General features: G+C 42.1%; 2 protein-coding genes and 1 long non-coding RNA gene across 4 annotated transcripts in view; 2 read left to right on the top strand and 1 right to left on the bottom strand.

Moving 5' to 3' along the window:
• CDK2 (cyclin dependent kinase 2) overlaps window positions 1-11,386 on the top strand; it is a 21,325-nt gene extending 9,939 nt beyond the window's left edge. The window contains exon 8 of one of the 2 annotated variants that reach the window (XM_056797939.1): window positions 11,251-11,386. In XM_056797939.1, the coding sequence (XP_056653917.1) occupies window positions 11,251-11,259 (9 nt within the window). In that variant the 3' untranslated portion in view covers window positions 11,260-11,386. Of the gene's footprint in view, window positions 1-3,643; window positions 3,783-11,250 lie in introns of those variants that run through there. The other variant, XM_056797937.1, reaches the window with a different exon arrangement.
• Window positions 5,086-18,395, bottom strand: LOC130454358 (uncharacterized). Its single transcript, XR_008912009.1, has 2 exons — window positions 18,268-18,395; window positions 5,086-7,410 (listed from the first exon to the last, which is right to left on the bottom strand). It is a non-coding gene; the product is annotated as an uncharacterized LOC130454358 (long non-coding RNA).
• RAB5B (RAB5B, member RAS oncogene family) lies at window positions 11,329-17,028 on the top strand. The gene is made up of 5 exons (XM_056797942.1): window positions 11,329-11,491; window positions 12,582-12,733; window positions 13,240-13,362; window positions 13,835-13,928; window positions 14,288-17,028. Exons 1-5 carry the CDS (start codon window positions 11,329-11,331, stop codon window positions 14,401-14,403), a joined length of 648 nt encoding a protein of 215 aa, XP_056653920.1. The 3' UTR covers window positions 14,404-17,028.

Here is an 18,395-nt window from a genome sequence, read left to right as displayed (position 1 = left end):
TTATTCCAAATTTGCCTTTTATTATTACATTTTCCCATCGATGTTTCACCCTGAAAAAGATGAAAGATGTCAAAGCACCTCAGATCACATTGGTTCTCTCCATAGTCCCAGCCCAATCACTTAAAGGTTGTGGAGCCTTGCCTACCCTCTCCCACCTAACCTGTTCCACATAATCATCTTTTTTTTTTTTTGGTATGCCTGTTTTAGTCACTCTTCAGTGATTGATCATCACTATTATATTTCCTTTTACCCCTGTCCCTCTTGCCTCCTTGGGTAGACACTTTGTTCACTTTGCCTTTGCAGCTGTTCAAGCAGATAGGTTCTCTGTTAATGGTCACATTGCCTGATGTTCTAGGTATAATTTCCCCATCAACATATCTTTCTACAGATTGAAATTAGGCAATTTAGAACATTCTTCCCAATCAGATTGCCAAAATGCCTTCTCAAACTGGGATTGGCCATGTAATTTGGTATTTTGCTTAGGCGGGACTGGGGAGGTTTGTTCTCCATTGAGAAATCTGAGACCTTTTATCTTTTGTTTTGGGGTCTCTAAATGCCATATGATCTTTAGGATTGCCCTTTCCTTACTCCAGTATATGAGTTAATCAAGTTTTACACTCCTTGGTCTATGCCTTGACAGTTTCACCAGTGACTTTAATAAGACTCTTAGTCTCCCTGATACCACAACTGATTTCCATCTAGATTCCACAGTACTATTTGAGCTACTTTGCTTGTGAATTGAGCTTGTTTTATTTGTATTGGGAAGTTCCTGGTCATCATTCCTTTTAAGATCCAGGTCCTTGCCTTTCCAGAGTTCCTAATCTCTCTCCTGAAGAACCAGCTCTATAAAAACTTGTGAGGTAGCCAGTGTTTCTTATGTGCCATTCTTCCCCATTTTATTTCCCATCATTGGTTATGTTGATCCTTTTCTCTTTCCCTGGGGTTCTACTTTTGTGGACCAGCCCACAGATTGTCACACAATCATAGAATCTGTGTTGGAAGGAACTGCTGAGGTCATCTAGTTTAATTTGTACCTGAGTAGAAATATTCCATGATAATACCCCCAAAATATTATTCTGCTTCAGCTGAAAGACCTCCAGTGATAAAGGAGTTCACTGTTTTTAGAGGCAGTCTTCTCCATTTTTGGACATGTTAGGAAATGTTTCCTTATTATTGAGTCAAAATTTGGTCTTTTCTCCATCCTACTTGGGCTGCTGTGATGGGTTCCACCTTTTTTCCTAAAATGTGTTGTGGAAACCTGAACCTAATACTTCAGATTTTATTCCAACTAGGGCATATTGCCTCCTCACTTTGAACATAGACTTACATTACCAGAAGCATAAGATTCCATTAGCTTTTTTGGCTGCTATAACACACTGTAGACTCATATTAAATTTAAAGTCTTCTGAAACACCCAGATCTCTTTCACATGAAGTATTCTGTATGCATACTTTCCCATCCTATACAATTAGAACAAGTGATTTTATTTATATAGGGAACATCTAGTAAGGAAATTAATTGCTTCTACTAATACCGATCAGGCATTCTGCAACATAGTGAGTTGTTTTAAATCATACAGTTCAGTATATGTCTGAGGTCTGACTTGACCCCTGGATTTCCTTATTTTGAAGTTGGCTTACCACTCTGCTACACTGGCTCAGCTTTGGGTATTTTATTTTGATCTCTCTTAAATTTCATCACATTAAAAAGCCAGCCCATCACTCTAGGTCTTCTTTATTCTTTCCTGATCCTGTCATCCAAGCAGATTTGTATGATTTACACTTTTTTTTTTTAAACCTTCCCTCTTGGAATCAATACTGTGTATTGGTTCCAAGGCAGAAGAGCGGTAAGTGCTAGGCAATGGGGGTTAAGTGACTTGCCCAGGGTCACACAGCTGGGAAGTGTATGAGGCCAGATTTTATTCTAGGACCTCCCATCTGATTTACACATTTTTGATAATCATTTCATTATTATCCAAGTCACAGAATCTGAGATTTGGAAGGGACCTCAGTGGCAGGCTAATTCAACTTACACAGGAAAGGAATCTCCATTATGAAATACCTAATTAGAGACTATAATAGCCTCTGCTTAAATACCTCCAAGGAGTAAATACCACCTTTCAAAGAATAAACCCTTACCTTATCTTGGAATCAATACTGTGTGTATTGGTTCCAAGGCAGAAGAGTAGTAAGGGCTAGGCAATGGGGGTCAAGTGACTTGCCCAGGGTCACACAGCTGGGAAGTGTCTGAAGCCAGATTTGAACCTAGGACCTCCCATCTCTAGGCCTGGCTCTCAATCCACTGAGCTACCCAGCTGCCCCCAGGCAATTCCATTTTTAAATAGCTATAATTGTTAGAAAGTTCTTCCAGAAATCAAGCCCAATTTTGCCTCTTTGTAACTTTGACATATACTCTCTATCCCATCCTCTTAGCTATCAGAACAAGTGTAATCTTTCCTCCACATGATAGCTCTTTTAACAGTCCACCTCGGAGTCATATCTTCTCTAAGCTAAACATTTCCCAGTTCCTTCAACTGATCTCCTAAGTTGTGGACTTAAGGCCCTTTACTGTCATAGTTGGCTTTTGGACATACTTCAGCCTGTCATTTTCCTTAAACCGTGGTACCCAAATTGAACACAGTACTCCAGATGAGGAATGTCAGTGACCTTAAATAAAATCCTTTCTGAGGGGGAAGAATTTGGTTACCAGAAGCCATGGAACAAAGTTCCTTCTGAGGGGCTCAAAACTAAGTCCTTTTTGTAATTCATATTTACATGTTTAAAAAAGTCTTATATTCTTCCCCTTATAGAAACCTACTTTCAGGAAAGAATCCAAAGTTTTGTTAAGAATGTATCAGGAAGTAAAATGTTCCCTTTCATTTGGTGGTCGTCTAACTGATGCTGGATGACCACTTGATGCGGATACTGGGGTTTTAAAAGGCTTCTCTTTTTTCAGTGAGTAAACATTAGTTTTCTCTTCCTCCACCTCCTCCAAATTGAAAAACAAAACCTTTGTAACAAATGTGCTTTGTCAAGCAAAACAAAATCTCCCATTGGTCACATCGAAAAATGAACATCTTATTCTGAGTCTTGAATCTTTAATGACGAATATTGTAAAAGATTCTTGTTCACAGGTGATTTGGACTAGATGGCTTCCAAAGTTTCTTTCCAACTCTGAGATTGTGTGATGTAAGCAGCAGCATAAAGTGTTTTCATGCTCTCCCCCCTTCATTTCTCTCTCTTTCCCTTATACACATATATACTCACTCATGCCCCATTAAACATGTTTTATAATTGGGTCAAAACTTTAAGCTAAAGAAGGAAAGGAAGAAATTCTAACATTGGTTCTAGAAGTATTTTGGTAGGTAGAAGTCTTTCCTGGGGCTTTGAAAATATTTTATGTCCCTTAATTTGCCTTTGGGTTCTCTCTTCCTTTGTCTTCTCTGTTTGGGTCTAGGTCCTAAGGGTCAGGCACAGAGGTGGGGGCAATGAGCTTAATCTGACAAATTCAGAACCATATTTTGGTCAACTGCTATACGTTGAGCCATAATAATATAACTCACTTTTATATAGTGCTTTGCAAACACTTTCTTCACAACCACCCTTTGAGGTAGGTTGTATAAGTGTCATCTCCATTTTTGCAGATGAGGAAACTGAGTCTCAAAGAGGTTGAAAATGGAGCAGCCCTGTGGGAGGACAGATGCCATAATTCATTTGATTAACATTTATTAAAGTCTTCATATGCCACAACCCACTCCTCCCAACTCCTTCCCCCAGGATCTGAGAAAAGATGAGATCATGAGCATGACCAGTGACTGAACTGAGCAAAGGGCAGCCCAGGTGAGGAAAGTGTATAACTAATATTTGAGCCAAGTTGTGATTTCTGCCCAGAATTTTCTTTGAGTCCTTTCTGGCTCTTATATGACAATTGTGTCTGACACCTCTTCAGGGATTCATAATGGGTAATAACTCCAAACTTTCTGGCCACTCATGTAGCAATTGAGAATGTTTTTTGAACATTTGAAGACCTTGTTTTTGTTTTTCCATTAAAAGAATTATTTAAAATTATATAATCATCCTAGTACTGAGGTTAAGACGACCACATATTTGGTGTGATTAGGACATATGAGTTGTAAGTTAACGGGTTACAGGAAGCACAGTTAGCCCATGTGAGTTATTGTAATGTGCTGTGAGTCAAGTCCCACAGACTGGTGAAAGAGGGGGAATTCTATCCCAGGGGGCTCCTGAGGCATATAGACAATAAAGTTGGGGGTCTCTGATAGGAAAGAGCCCATCTCAGCAGTATTATTAGCTTTCCTGGAAGAGAAGATAATGAATAGGGTGATCGAGAAAAGCAAGATTGCTTCTGTTTTCTCCGCATTAGAAAGTTTGCATCACCTTGAAGATAAGAGATAAGGATGTTGCTTATCTTTGGAGGAGATATTGATGGGAGTAGATGTGATATAAATGCCATTTAAACCATTGAATGATTAAATGACCTGGGGCATATCATCTCTACCCAATAGATATAGTTGCCTCTTCCTGTTCAGATTGGATAGATAGACTCCCGAGGAGGTGATTCCCTGTTTCTTATAAAAAGGTTGGTCTCAGCAGTTCCCAAGGAAATTGTAGAACAGGTCTATGCCCAAGTTGGATTTAAGGCTTTGTCCTTGTTCTTATCTCTTGAGTTCTCTCCAAAGTTGAGCAAATTTGGCTACTCTGAGAGGCAGGATCATCTTGTTGAAAGAGAACTTACTTACCTTGGGTTTCCATTTCTCTCTGTCCCTTTGTGATTTGGGCAAGTCAAATGGCATCTATTCCTCAATTTTCTCATTTGTAAAATGAAGGGAAGTGTTATTATATTATCTGATGTATTCACAGGAGTTTGGCTAGACTTGGAGGGCTCTAGTCAGAATACCAGGACTGGATTAGCCAGGTGGCTTAGGGGACAGAGAGCCAGGCCTAGAATTAGGAGGCCCTAGGTTCAAATCTGGCCCCAAATACTTCCTAGCTCTGTGACCTTGGAGAAGTCACTTGCCCCCAGTTGCCTAGCCCTTACTGCTCTTCTCCCTTGGAACCAGTAGTATTTTTTCTTTTATTTTTTAAAATTAATTTATTTAGTCAATTTAGAACATTATTCCTTGGTTACAAGAATCACATTATTTCCTTCCCTCCCCTCCCCCCACCCTTCCTACAGCCGATGCGCAATTTCATTGGGTATTACATGTGTCCTTGATCAGAACCTATTTCCATGTTATTGGTTTTTGCATTGGGATGATCATTTAGAGTCTCCCTCCACAGCCATATCCCCTCAACCCATGTACCCAAGCAGTTGTTTTTCTTCTGTGTTTCTACTCCCACAGTTTTTCCTTGGAATGTGGATAGTGTTCTTTCTCTTAGATCCCTCCGGGTTGTTCAGGATCACTGCATTGCTGCTAGTAGAGAAGTCCATTACGTTCTCTTGTACCACAGTGTATTAGTCTCTGTGTACAATGTTCTCCTGGTTCTGCTCCTCTCACTCTGCATCACTTCCTGGAGGTTGTTCCAGTCCCCATGGAATTCCTCCAGTTTGTTATTCCTTTGAGCACAATAGTATTCCATCACCAACATATGCCACAATTTATTCAGCCAATCCCCAATTGAAGGGCATCCCTTCATTTGGAACCAGTAGTATTAATTCTAAGACAAGAGGGCACCTCTTGGAGATGCACATACAGCACACACAAATGACTATAATAGAAAATGTATAAATTAATATCAAAGGTACAGACAGTTCTGGGTGAAGTTGGGAGGTCATGATCAGCTTTTGTGCAGAAAGTAGAATCTGAATTAAACTTTAAAGGATGAGTAGGAATTGGTGGCGAGGTAGGAAATTCAGTGCATAGGGAAGTCTAGCAAAGGCAGAAAAGTATTGGGCAGGTAGAGACTTTGGGTAGTCCAGTTCATCAAGATCTTAGAGTTTATAGAGAGAAAGAGTATGAAATAAGTCTAGGAAAGTAGCATGGTGCCAGATTGTGGAGGTCTTTTGATGTCAGTTAAAGGAGCTTGAACCTGACTCATAAACATTAGTGAGCAGAGGAGTAACCTAACTAGATCTTTAGAGTATTCAGTTCAACAGGCTGGTAGTGTGTCATTTTTGTGAATGATAGATTATTGAGGAGGAAAGTAGAGTAGAGCATGGAAGTAGAAAGACTTGTTAGGGGACTTCTGCAGGTAGTCCAGGCCATGTGGTGTCAGTGGAGTGGAGAAAAGATGACAGATACAAGACATATTTATATAGAATTAACGGGAGTAGATAACTGACCATGTGAATCGAGGGAGGAAGAACAGTCAAAGATTATCTTATTATGGTTTCAAACATGAGGGAATGGGTGGCACTGAAAAAAATAATAAGGTCAAAATAAGAAGCTACTTTGAGGGGAAAGATAAAATGCTTTTTTTTTCTTTCTTTTTTGTATATCACAGATTTTAGAGTTAGAAAGACCTTAGCAGCCATCTTTTGGGCACTCTATACCCAAAAGAAATCTCCACTATAATAGAGCAGCTCCAGGTTATCATCCATCCTGTGGTGGATAAGTTGATATGGAGGTGCTCTTGGAATATATACAAAGAAAATGGGAGCCTGGAGCCCAGAAGAGAGGGCAAGGGTATGGGGAGAGATTTGGGAGAATTATCTGCAGAGCTGATGGTTAAGTTCTGGGAACAAATAGATTGCCAGAGAAGAGAGTGTGAAGAGAGAAGAGGGTAAAGGACAGAACCTTGGAAAAATTCCCATCTTAAGTTTTTGAAGAGAATAAGGAGTGTCACTCATGTATTGATATTTTGTATCTCTCTGTGCCAGGAGCTCTGTGCCATACCTTCTCCTCTTTCTTCTCCCCCACTCATTCCCTTCCCTCCCCTTCCCCCTTCCCCCTTCCCCCTTCCCTTCCCTTCCCTTCCCTTCCCTTCCCTTCCCTTCTCTTCTCTTCCCTTTCTTTCTCTGCCTGATGAGCTTTTCTTCCTAATTGTATATAGCTTTGAGCCTTTCATCCAAGAAAGAACTCCAAGCATCTTCATTAATGTGGAACAGTGAGACTATCACCTTGTATAGATAGTCTACCTCAGCCGACTAAAGGGAAGCTTTCCTCTGGTTCTAATGTAGCACTGAGGCTGTCCATTTATCCCTTATGCTACTACATGGCGTACCTCCCTCCTTTTCTGAACACATGTCCTCAATGGTGTTTTGTTTTTCCTTTTTTGGACATTGTAGCCTATTTATACCTTCCACAGATATTCCTGATCCTTTCCAGGTCACCTGGAATTTTGATTCTTCTGAAATTTTGTTCTCTGCTTTCAGCTAGATAGCTTCATTACTTCATTTAGTTTCTAGTTGGACTGGATGGCCTCTGAGCTTGCTTCCATCACCAGGATTCTGTGACAGAGAATATTAGTATAGGTAACAGTTGAAAGCACAGCATTTTTATCTGAAGTCAGTGAGCTCTCTGCCTGCCTGACGCTATAATCTGAGCAGTATGGTTTTGATTAAGTGTAAAAAGTTGGGCTGATCTCTGAGTGATAGTAGATCTCGTTGTCATACAGAGACTGGGCTTCAGAGGAACAAATGGAATATCATCCTCTCTTCCTAACAGCATATGAATCCCATCTTTTCTTAATTCTCTTGACACTCAAATCAGATAAATTTAGGTTTTCCTTTTTTAAAAGTAGACTCATGGGGGCAGCAGGGTAGCTCAGTGGATTGAGAGCCAGGCCTAGAGATGGGAAGTCCTAGGTTCAAATGTGACCTCAGACACTTCCCAGTTGTGTGACCCTGGGCAAGTCACTTGACCCCCATTGCCTAGCCCTTACCACTCTTCTGCCTTGGAGCCAATACACATTATTGACTCCAAGAGGGAAGGTAAGGGTTTAAAAAAATAAATAAATAAATAAATAAAAGTAGACTCACTTAAACTTAGTATCCTTACAGAATATAGTTGTGGAATTGCTTTCATCCTTTAGGAATAAATGGAACCTATTGACCAGGGATCATTGATTGACTTTCAGTGGGGTGGGGTGGGGGGAGGGGTTCTTTACTATTGCCATTGATGTGCTTTATCATTTCCCAAATCCTGGGACCAGGAATAGTACTTGAGGGAGTTGACAGAATCCTGCCTCTCGACTGATTTACCCAATTACTCCAGGAAGACTGGGTGTGAGTTTGGAGTCAATCTTGTACTCAACGGTACTTTTCTACTATTTCCTGAGTATAGAAGAGGAATAGGACTGTTCCTACCTTTAAAGAATTTAAAGAGTTTAATGTTTTCAGTTCATAAGAGAGAGATAAATGCTGAATCTGGAAAACTTCCTATTAGGGAAAGATGGGGAAAGCTTCATTAAGGGGTTTTTGTTCTACTTGTATAATTCACAGATAACATTCCATTTCTCAGCTCTGTGCCTTTGTACAAACTCTCCCCCACATCTAGCATGCCCTCCCTCCTCACTGACCCCTTAAAACCAATAGCATCCTGCTTCAGAATTTAGCTTAACTGTTACCCACCTCCTCCAAGAAGCCTTTGCTGATTCTTTCCAGCTTCTCCCCTGAAAAAATTTTCACTTTATTTTGACTTTATATTTTTTATATATCTGTTCTCTCAATTTTTTGACTTCCTTCTCACTATTTTCTCCTTTATTCTTATCTCTGATATGAACACCTGCCTTTGATCCCATCATCTCTTCCCATCTGCCTTCATATAGAGTTGCCTTCACTATCTCATCTGTAATCTTTCCTTATCTACTGGTTTCTATTCAGAAATCTAAAGATACATTTTAGGTTGTCTTGATCCTTAAAGCCCTGCCCTTACCTGAAAGCTATCATCTTATATCTCTCATCCCTTTCTTAGCCAAATTTCTTGAAAAGACTATCTCCTGGGTGCCACTACATAACTCATCTCTCATTTTCATCTACATTTTTCCACATTTTGGATTCCAGTCTCATCACTCAACTGAAGCTGTTCTTTCCAATGTCACCAACATCTCTTCATTGCCAAATCTAATGGCTTTGCTCAGGCTTCACTCTTCCTTACTTCTCTTCAACCTCTAACACTGTTGAGCCCTCCTGCTAGAGAGTCTCTTGGGTTTATCCCTCTCAACCCCATCCCTCTTCCAAAGTACCTTATTGCTACCTAAGGTAATATTGTCCTTACAATCACCCAGATTTGCAACTACAGTTATTGAATTCATAACCTCACATTCCTTTTACCCTTACTAGCCCGTTATTTGCCAGAGCTTGTCATGTCTGTCTCCAGAACAGTTCTTGCAATCATCCCTTTCTGTCCATTCACACAACCACCATCCTAGTGGAGGCTTTCATCTTCTAGTCCTTCACACCCCAGTCCATTGTCTACACAGCCACCGGATCAGATTTCTAGCATCCCCACCCACCAAACTTCAGTGTTTATCTCTAGAATAAAATATAAATTCTTATTTTTAGTATTTAAACCTTCACACCCAGGCCCCTTCCTCCCTTTCTATTCTTACCCATCATTCCTTGCAAAGCAGACTCCCTGCGGCTGTACTGATCTGCTGGTTATTCCTTCCTCTCATCCCCTCCTTCCTCTGTTGGAGCCCTTCCTGCCTCCCTTCCTTCCTCTTAGAACTTACATTTGTCTTGTATATTTTCTGTAGGCATGTATGCACACAGGTTGTCTTCCTCTGTGGGGTGAGTGTAAACTTGGGATCAGGGACTGTTAAACTTCTAACTTGGTAATCCTAGGACTAGAATAATGCCTACTATGTGGAAGCTTAATGGAGACTTGTTGATTGATATCTAGATGTAAACTCCTTGAAGGCAAGGACTATTTTCACTTTTGTCTTTATCATCAGGAATACTTAGCACACTGGCTGGCACATAGTAGGCATTTTAGCAGATGCATGTTGATTGATCTTGTGATGGGGCTTAAAGGGTGGGTAGGAATTTGGGAGATGGGAATGAGAGAGGGAAGGCATTTCATATAGAGAAATAAAGTAAGAACAGGGTCTCAGAATTAGAAAACCTCTAAACATATTTGGGGAATAGAACATAGTGTGATTTGATTGTTGGGTAAGTGAAGGGAACCTTTCCATCTTCCAAGTGACCTCTTAACATATAGTTGGCCGGAAGCCAGAGGTAAACCCTTTGACATACCTCTCCCCCTACCCTCAGCTTGGGGTTGTGGTTGCCAGGCCCACATGGAATGGAGAGTGTAATCTAGTCCCTAGGCACCAGGAAAACAGCTATGAGTGATACAGTTGGGAGGGTTTACTGACTCATGTGTGATAAAACTTAACTCTGCAATTATTTTTACATTGCATCTTCCACTTCACCAAAAGTAGTTGTTCTGCTGAGTAATTTGACAGTTCTCTCTAACCTGTATTTGAAGAATTAGAATACAACTGGAAAAGACAGTGGTCTGGTTGGGATTATTAGAAATGACCTTTTATTTTAAAAAAAAAAAACCTGGACAGGTGTGAGGGGCTTAGGGACTAGAAGCCATACCCATACTGTTTAAGGAGTCATAACCACTCATCAGAGAAAGCTCCACCCCATCCCTGGGGGGCAATTCAAAAGCCTGAACCAAGGTACCAAGAAATACCTGGGGATATGCCAGGGTAGAATTGGGTTTTCTCCAGACTGATTAGGGTTTCGGCCCAAAATGGTTTATGTGGAATCAAAAAAGGGTTCTTGCAGATAATAAAATCTCAGGAAAAATTAATAAGGGGTAGGATTTTTCTCTAACCTATTAACCTTTTACATGTCTACTCTCTTGTTGATAGAAATGTCAGTTGGGGGAAGGGTTATGTTTTTGGGGAGGGATTTGTTTTGGGGGCTTGAGGGAGCGTAGAATTGAGTTTTATTATATAGAGATTTCTTGTTATATTTTTGTTTATCTCATGATCTCGGATTTCAGATATTTTCTCTTTGGTAGAGAGGAAATGTGCTGTGGTGGGAAAAGTGTTGGATTTGTGGTCAGAAAATTGGAGTCCTGTGTCTACCGCTTACCAACTTTGCAACTTTTGACAAGTCACTTAAACTCAATTTTCTCATAGATAAATGGAAATAATATTTTTACTACCAACTTCACAGGACATTTGTGAAGGAACTGCTTTACATAATAAATACTGCATAATTTTGAATTGCCATTATAATTTTGGTGACAAGTAAAAGATGAATCTATCCTTTTCTTAAAGAGGGTGGTTAGAATGGGTCTACAATGTAACTACCTAATTTCTTTTGCAGGACTGCTGAGAAGCTGGGAAGACCCCTTCCCCTCCCCCCCTTCCCCACCCCTACCCCATCCTACCCTAATCTTTGACCATGACAAGCAGAGGCACAGCTCGGCCCAATGGCCAGCCCCAGGCCAGCAAGATCTGTCAATTCAAACTTGTCCTGCTGGGGGAGTCTGCAGTAGGCAAGTCTAGCTTAGTGCTGCGCTTTGTCAAGGGGCAATTCCATGAATACCAGGAGAGCACCATTGGAGGTGAGTGTTAGGTGGAGGCCCTTGGTAGAATATCTAGGGCCCTTTCTGACTAGCCTGGACTGCCACACCCCAGCTCTCTGTAGGGTCGAATGAATGAATACATGTAAAAGCATTTATTAAGTGCTTTACTGAATAAACATCTTGAGATGGCTGGGCCTGTTCTCCAGCTTAAAAATCTAATTAGCCATTTATGGCTTAAGGCTTGATGTTCTTTGAAGAAAATTAAAAAAATTTTTTTCTCTCTACCTGTAATCTGTGGTTGGAAGTAGAAGGATCTTGACACAAGATCACTCCACACTTCACACCTACTCAACACCAGTGGCTCTCTGTCTATTCCAGGATCAAATACAAAGTGATCTAGTATTCATAGCCCATCATAACCTGGTCTTCACTCTAACTCACCCCCGTTCTAGTCTTCTTATTTTTTCTTTTCCTCTCCCCTCCTTCCTTTCCTCCTACATTTTCTCTCTTCATCCTTCAAAAAGACCTAACTAAAATCCTACCTTCTACAAGAAGCCTTTTCCCAATCCCTCTTCATTCTAGTGCCTTCCCTCTGGTAACTCCAGTTTAATCTGTACATAGCCTGTTTGAATATAGTTGTTTAGTGTCTCCTCCATTAGATTAGGAGCTCCTCGAGGACAGGGACTGACTTTTGCCTTCCTTTCTATCTTGAACACTTAACACAGACCCTAACACATGGTAGATAATTAATAAATGCTTATGGACTAACTCAAGTACTCATTCCTCATCAATTTTGTGAGGAAAATGGTATGTAAATAGAGCTATATCAGTTTGTCTACTTCCCCACCCCACTGCTCTTAGTAGTTCATGAATTGCTACTTTTCCCGTCTATTAAAACTTCTGGTCAGAAGGAACTTAATCGTCTCCTTGAGGGGTTGCTATTTCTCCAGAACCTCACTTGAGAAACTTTCCAAAGCTGGGGAAGAAAAAACCTAGTCTTTCCTTGAATTGAAATGGTCCCTTCACTCATAATTGCTATATGCAAGGAATGGGGGCAGAGGGTTTCCCAGTCACCCCTTCTTTACTGCTTTTTCTATTCTTCCTCCCCCACCCCATTCTTTCTCCACAGCCGCCTTCCTCACACAGTCCGTCTGTCTTGATGACACAACAGTCAAGTTTGAAATCTGGGACACAGCAGGACAGGAACGATACCACAGCTTGGCGCCTATGTACTACCGGGGTGCCCAGGCTGCTATTGTGGTCTATGATATCACCAACCAGGTGAGTGATTGATCGAAGAGAATGTTTCCCGATTTTGGAAATCTTGAGAATTGGGTAGGGAGATTTTTAATCTGTATGGGCAGAGTCTAGGATAAAGTACCATAGGAGAATATAAGAGAATAAAAGTGGTTTACAGCTTACAATTAACACTCAAATATTATCTCCATTTCACAGATTAGAAAACTGACTTTGGAAGGTTAAGTGACTTTGCCTAACCTTGTTGCTAGCAGGGGTCAGAACCAGAATTCTGATGTGTATTGTTCTTTCTCCTCTGTTTTTGAGGTTGCAATTTAGATGGGAAAATAAGACATGCACTTTTGAAGTAGCTTATTGATACTGTAAAATCCCATGAAACAAATAAGTTGTGAGGAGACACCAAGAAATTCTCACTAACAGGTTTCAGGGAAGAAAGTCTTCATATAAGAGGGGAATTGGGAAGGTGAGAGAAATGGATTGGCAGAGGAATTCAGAATGCACCTCCTTTCCCCTTTCCTCTGTTTCCCCAGGAAACCTTTGCCCGAGCAAAGACATGGGTGAAGGAACTACAGCGACAGGCCAGTCCCAGCATTGTCATTGCCCTGGCAGGAAACAAGGCTGATTTGGCCAACAAGCGCATGGTGGAATATGAAGTAAGGAGGCCCAGAGGGTTCTTTCCCAAGGACTTCACTTTCCCCCAAGACAGTTTGCTCTGGTCTCTTCTATCTCTGGATACTTCTCTTCCCATTTTAGCATTGAGCCAAACATAGCAGACTAACACCTGTAAGAACTGGGAGATTTTTGAATTGTTGGGAAGTGTCTGAACAGAGGGTTAAAGGGAAAATAAAGAGTGTCAATATGAAAAGAAAGAAAGCAGGTAATTGAATATCTGAGATTCCCGAAATCTTCCAATTTGTTATCCATTCTCCCTTTCTCATACTTGTTGGGTTTTAAAAATATCTCCCTGCCCAAGAATATGAATTTTGAATCCTGTAGATAACATTCTTCTATGCTAAGGGAGGGAACCATGGGTACTGCTGAACCCTGATCCAGCACTGGAAATGCAGCCTTCCTTTTTTTCTCTACCTTCTGAGTATCCAAATGCCTTACCTTGATCCTTTGCAGGAGGCCCAGGCATATGCAGATGACAACAGCTTATTGTTTATGGAGACATCGGCCAAGACAGCCATGAATGTTAATGACCTCTTCTTGGCAATAGGTAAGGGCAAAATAACCCAAAATCTAAGTGTCCTTTCCTTAGTCCCAAGGCAATTAGCACCAACCTAAAATACAGGGATAGATAGATAGATAGCAGTAGCTCTTATTCTCCAGATGCTAGGTAAAGAAACTCCTTGGTGTGCCTTTGACAGAAACTGCCAGATGGAGAGGCAGTCCATTGTGGTTTCTGGTCTCTCCTTTTTAATTATAGTCTCAGCCCCCTTCTCCTTACCCTCTGACTGTAGTGATAGTGGAGTATCTCGGGCTCAAATTTCCATAGAAAATTTGACTGGTGTCCCCTCCCCCCTAAGATTTTAAATGAAGTCATCTATTTTCTGTCTCTCTGTCTCTTGTCTTTAGCTAAGAAATTGCCCAAGAGTGAACCTCAGAGCATGGGGGGTACAGCAGGCCGAAGCCGGGGAGTGGATCTCCATGAGCAGTCGCAGCAGAACAAGAGCCAGTGTTGTAGCAACTGATGGGTGGCTGGCAGCAAATGAGTGTGGAGCAATCACGAGAGCTAAGACATAACTTCAGTCCCCACCCCTCAGCACACAGCCCGAGCCCTGGCTCCCAAAGGCCGCCTCCCAACAGCTCCATCATGGCACTTGTTAATGCTTCAGCAACCAACAACAGGCAGCTGTTGCCACCGGCCTCCCACCCTCTGCCCTGGGGCTTAAGGGGGTGGTTTGTTCCCCACTGGAACTTACCTTCCAAAACAAACTTTCTTCACTTTGTATTATAGGTGCAAGACAATAACCTACTTATCTATCTTTCTCTTCCCACCCTTTGTCCCCATGTCTTCAGATAACATTTTTGTCACTTGCTCCTTTTGCTTTCCATCAATAACTGGTTTGGGTCCCTTTCCCCACCTTGAAGTTCCATCTCCCCAGGGTTGGAGAAGTGAACTTGAGATCTGAGAAGAAGTTAACAGCATATCCACATTGGTAACCTGGGGGTGGGGGTGGGGGTGGGTGTCCTTGCAGGGAAATGGCTTCTTTTTGTCATTATATAATGGGGATTTCCCACGTTTGAAGAAAGCTGCAGTGTCCAAGATCTTCTTCCCCTGCCCCGGGGTGGGTATTGGGAAACTTCTGGAGAAGGATGCATATAGGGAGAAAAGTTGCAGGGTCCTGTGGAATTAGCTAACCTGGGCAGAGGAAGAGGCTTGGGGCTCCCTCCTCAGGAGCTCTATAGTACTTTCTCTGCCTTTATTTCCCCTCTGCCTTTGGGGGCTCTTCCCCCATGGTGATTCAGCCCCAGGGTCTTCCAAAGAACCGTTATTGGGTGCCTTTTTCTTGGCTCTGCTGTGGTCTAGTTAGAGGAGGGACCAGTCTCTGATACCCATCCTCTGATTGATATCCATATAGAATTGTTTTCTGACACCCATCCTCTCCCAACCCTGTCTCGCTGCAGTTTGCACTTTAGTTGATGGTTGCTTTATTTGGGATGCTTATTTTATGGGGTTTTTAAACACACCATGGAAAGAGAGGTTGTATACAGAGAGTGAAAAAGGGCAGTGACAGCTACCCAGGCCAAACCTTCTCCTCCTCAGCCCTATCCCCAGACTCTTATTCCTCTCTACCTTGTCCACTCCACAACCCTTCATTGTGCTTGATTCCATGACACTGAAGAACTGGTGGGGAGACTGAGATTGGAGAGTGCTCAGGGAAGCACAGGCCAAGATAGAATAAGGCACGTCCCAGGCAAGAGGCAGGCGTATGGGGTGAGGAAGGGATGGCCACCTTGCCCTCAAAGGGGAGTCACCTGTTCTGATGCCCTACCCTTTTCTACTTCCCTGTAAATAAGTATGATGATCTCTTCCCCACTGTACAGTCCGTCATGTCACAGGTTCTTCTGTAAGGATCCCTAACCTTAACCTCCTGCCCCTACTTATTTGGTTTATTCCTGGATACCTCACTCCTGAGAGGGATGACAAGTCATTCTATCTTATCCCTTACAATATTCCTAGGAGATACGGCCTGTGAAGCCCCATCTCCCCTCCATTGTACCCTGTTCTCTCCATGGGTGTTGTAAGCCACAAAGTCCTAGCTAGCTGTAGCCCCTGTACGTACCATACCAGCTGCTCTTCTGGCCAGTGTCAGAAGTGGCTGGTGTCAAGAGTTTCTTCTTTTACTCCACCAAAAGGGATTAACACTTGCTGGATTCAGAGTATAGATCTCTGAGGTGAAGGTAGGTGGAAAGGGGCCTGGGCCTAGAGCATTTGGCGAAAACTGGCAAGGGAGGGAGCAAATTCCAGAAGAAGGTAGAAAATTATTATTGCTCCAGGTTTCCTCTTGTTCATTATTAGGAAGGTGGTCTGATATTTAGGAGAAAGCTATACAGGACCATGGCTGACTTCTGGGTCCCAAGGCTTGGAGTCCTACCTGTTTTCTAGGCCTACAGACACTTGAACTGCCTTACCTGCCTCAAATATATACATGTACCAAAAAAGCTATGAAATTTATAACCCCAAGACCTGGTTGGCCCATCTTGGGCCCTTCAACTGAGCTTCTTCCAGTAGCATCCTTAATTGCCCAGGGGCCTAGTAGATTATTTTTCCTAACTTTTAGGTTGCTATCAATTCATCAAATACCCAAACACCCACTGTTCTTCCAAGAATCTAGGGAACCAAGAGGAATCACTAGGCTTCTGCATATCTATGTGTCTCTTCCTTAGGATGAAAGTATCTCTGCCTTGAGATTGGAGTCTGTTTCTCTGAAGATTCTCTTCTCTACCTCCCATCTCCCCTTCTCCCCCATACATACAAACATACACAGAACAAGATTGGCCTTAGCTTTGGCTTGTCTACTGCCTTCCCACTACTTCCAATCCCACCCATCCAACTTTTTCTGCTTGCCTCTGGGCTCAGTGAAACTGTAGCTTTACTGAGCTTTGGGAGTTTTTTAATTTTCTGCCTATTTTTCCTGATCAATTGTTTTTATGGGGTTTTTTTTTTTGAGACTTTTTGCTTCCAAAAAACCATTTGTCTTTTCTCCCTTTCCCTAAATATAATAACAATCGTGGTAACAGAATGCACCTGCTGATTTACCAATGTATTTAATGTAAGTAAAAAAGAAAAGAGGGGAAAAAAGAGGAAAAAAGTGTATTAGTGTTTCTTTCTTGCTATTTTTCTAGCTGAAGTTATAAGTTGGGAAAGGAGGGGGGGCAGCTACATTGAACCAAAACAACTAGTTTGATTTCATTTTCTTCAGGACACTGAAGGGAGGATTCAAGAAGGGCCAAAGTCTTAAAAGTTTGAGGTTTTTTTTTCTAGACCTCTCTAAAGGAGCAAAACATTCATAAGGTTATCAGCTCCCTTTGGAGTTTCTCCAGTCAGCTTCTAGCCTTTTTTGTATCCTGCATCCCTTTTGTAGTCTGGTGAAAGCTATAGCCCTATTCCTCAGAATAATTTTTTTTTTAACTCAGAATTGAGGGAAATGCTAAATTTCAGTTAGTTTGGTAAAAATAAAGCTATAGTTTTTCCCATCCAAGTTCATGGACCCCTTGGGAGACTTTAAGTTTCTTCTGAAGTTTGTTTTTCCCTCCTATTATACTTGTCATTCCCTAGACCAGAAGAAAAGAAAATGGAAGGCAGGGGTTTCCACATGCCCAAGGAGCAGCAAGTAGAAGAGTAGGAGCATGTTATTCTCCATATGCTGCTCTAGTATAGCAGTAAGGCAGGGGGCGGATCAGGCCTCCTGGGCCACTACTTTGTGTCCAAGTCCAGATGGATGCCCAGACCTTTGATGATGGTCAGAATCTCCTGTTCTCTTCACCAGCCATTCTTTTTTGTTATTAAAATGGAGAGGAAGGTAATGGAAGGAGTCTGACCAAGGTAGTAGGGTCGTCCTGTCACTGGGGGGCAGTGTGGGAATGTGAGACACAAGACCCCCAACTGCAATTAGCCCATAGGTTCCATTCTAGTCTCTCTACTAGGGACTGGGGATATGAATTGTATTTTGATCTCAATTCCACATCCCCAAGGGAGGAGTCAGGACAAGAAGGCAAAAGCAGAAGAGGACCTGTGTTTTGAAGTTGCCGGTTAGAGAACCCACTACATCACTCCCTCTGTTTTACACCATGCCCAAGTGCAAGAAACAGCTCCAAGGACAAAAATGGAATCCTGGTTAGACCAATTAGTCCACAATTTAGGAGAAGCTCTCTGGGTGGATTTCAGTACTTTCAACTTGGGTTCTGGCCAAATCGCCTTCCAGAGGCATAGATAGCTGTGACTAGGTCATTGCCCTGCTCAAATCCGGCTCCACTTTCTCTTTCTAGCCCTGCTTCAGTTCCCACTTCCCCACCCACCCCACCACCTCCTCCCCTTACCCTGGACATACCACAGCCTTCTGTGAATTCTCCCAGGACTGCAATCCATCCCGCTTTTAAGATCCATCAAGCCTTAGCTCAGACTTCACCTCCTTCCCTGGATCGTGCTTTCCTAGAACACTCTGGATCTCTCTTTTGC

This window comes from Monodelphis domestica, chromosome 5, assembly GCF_027887165.1.
Source record: "Monodelphis domestica isolate mMonDom1 chromosome 5, mMonDom1.pri, whole genome shotgun sequence".
NCBI classification, from domain to species: domain Eukaryota; kingdom Metazoa; phylum Chordata; class Mammalia; order Didelphimorphia; family Didelphidae; genus Monodelphis; species Monodelphis domestica.
This window is presented reverse-complemented; position numbering and strand designations above follow the sequence as displayed.

What these genes read in the sequence shown, in the direction of transcription:
- RAB5B (XM_056797942.1), top strand. Translation starts at nt 11,329, where the DNA reads ATGACAAGCAGAGGCACAGCTCGGCCCAATGGCCAGCCCCAGGCCAGC. An exon ending in TCTATGATATCACCAACCAG is followed by an intron (nt 12,734 to 13,239) that starts GTGAGTGATTGA and finishes CTGTTTCCCCAG; the next exon opens with GAAACCTTTGCCCGAGCAAA. An exon ending in TGACCTCTTCTTGGCAATAG is followed by an intron (nt 13,929 to 14,287) that starts GTAAGGGCAAAA and finishes TCTTGTCTTTAG; the next exon opens with CTAAGAAATTGCCCAAGAGT.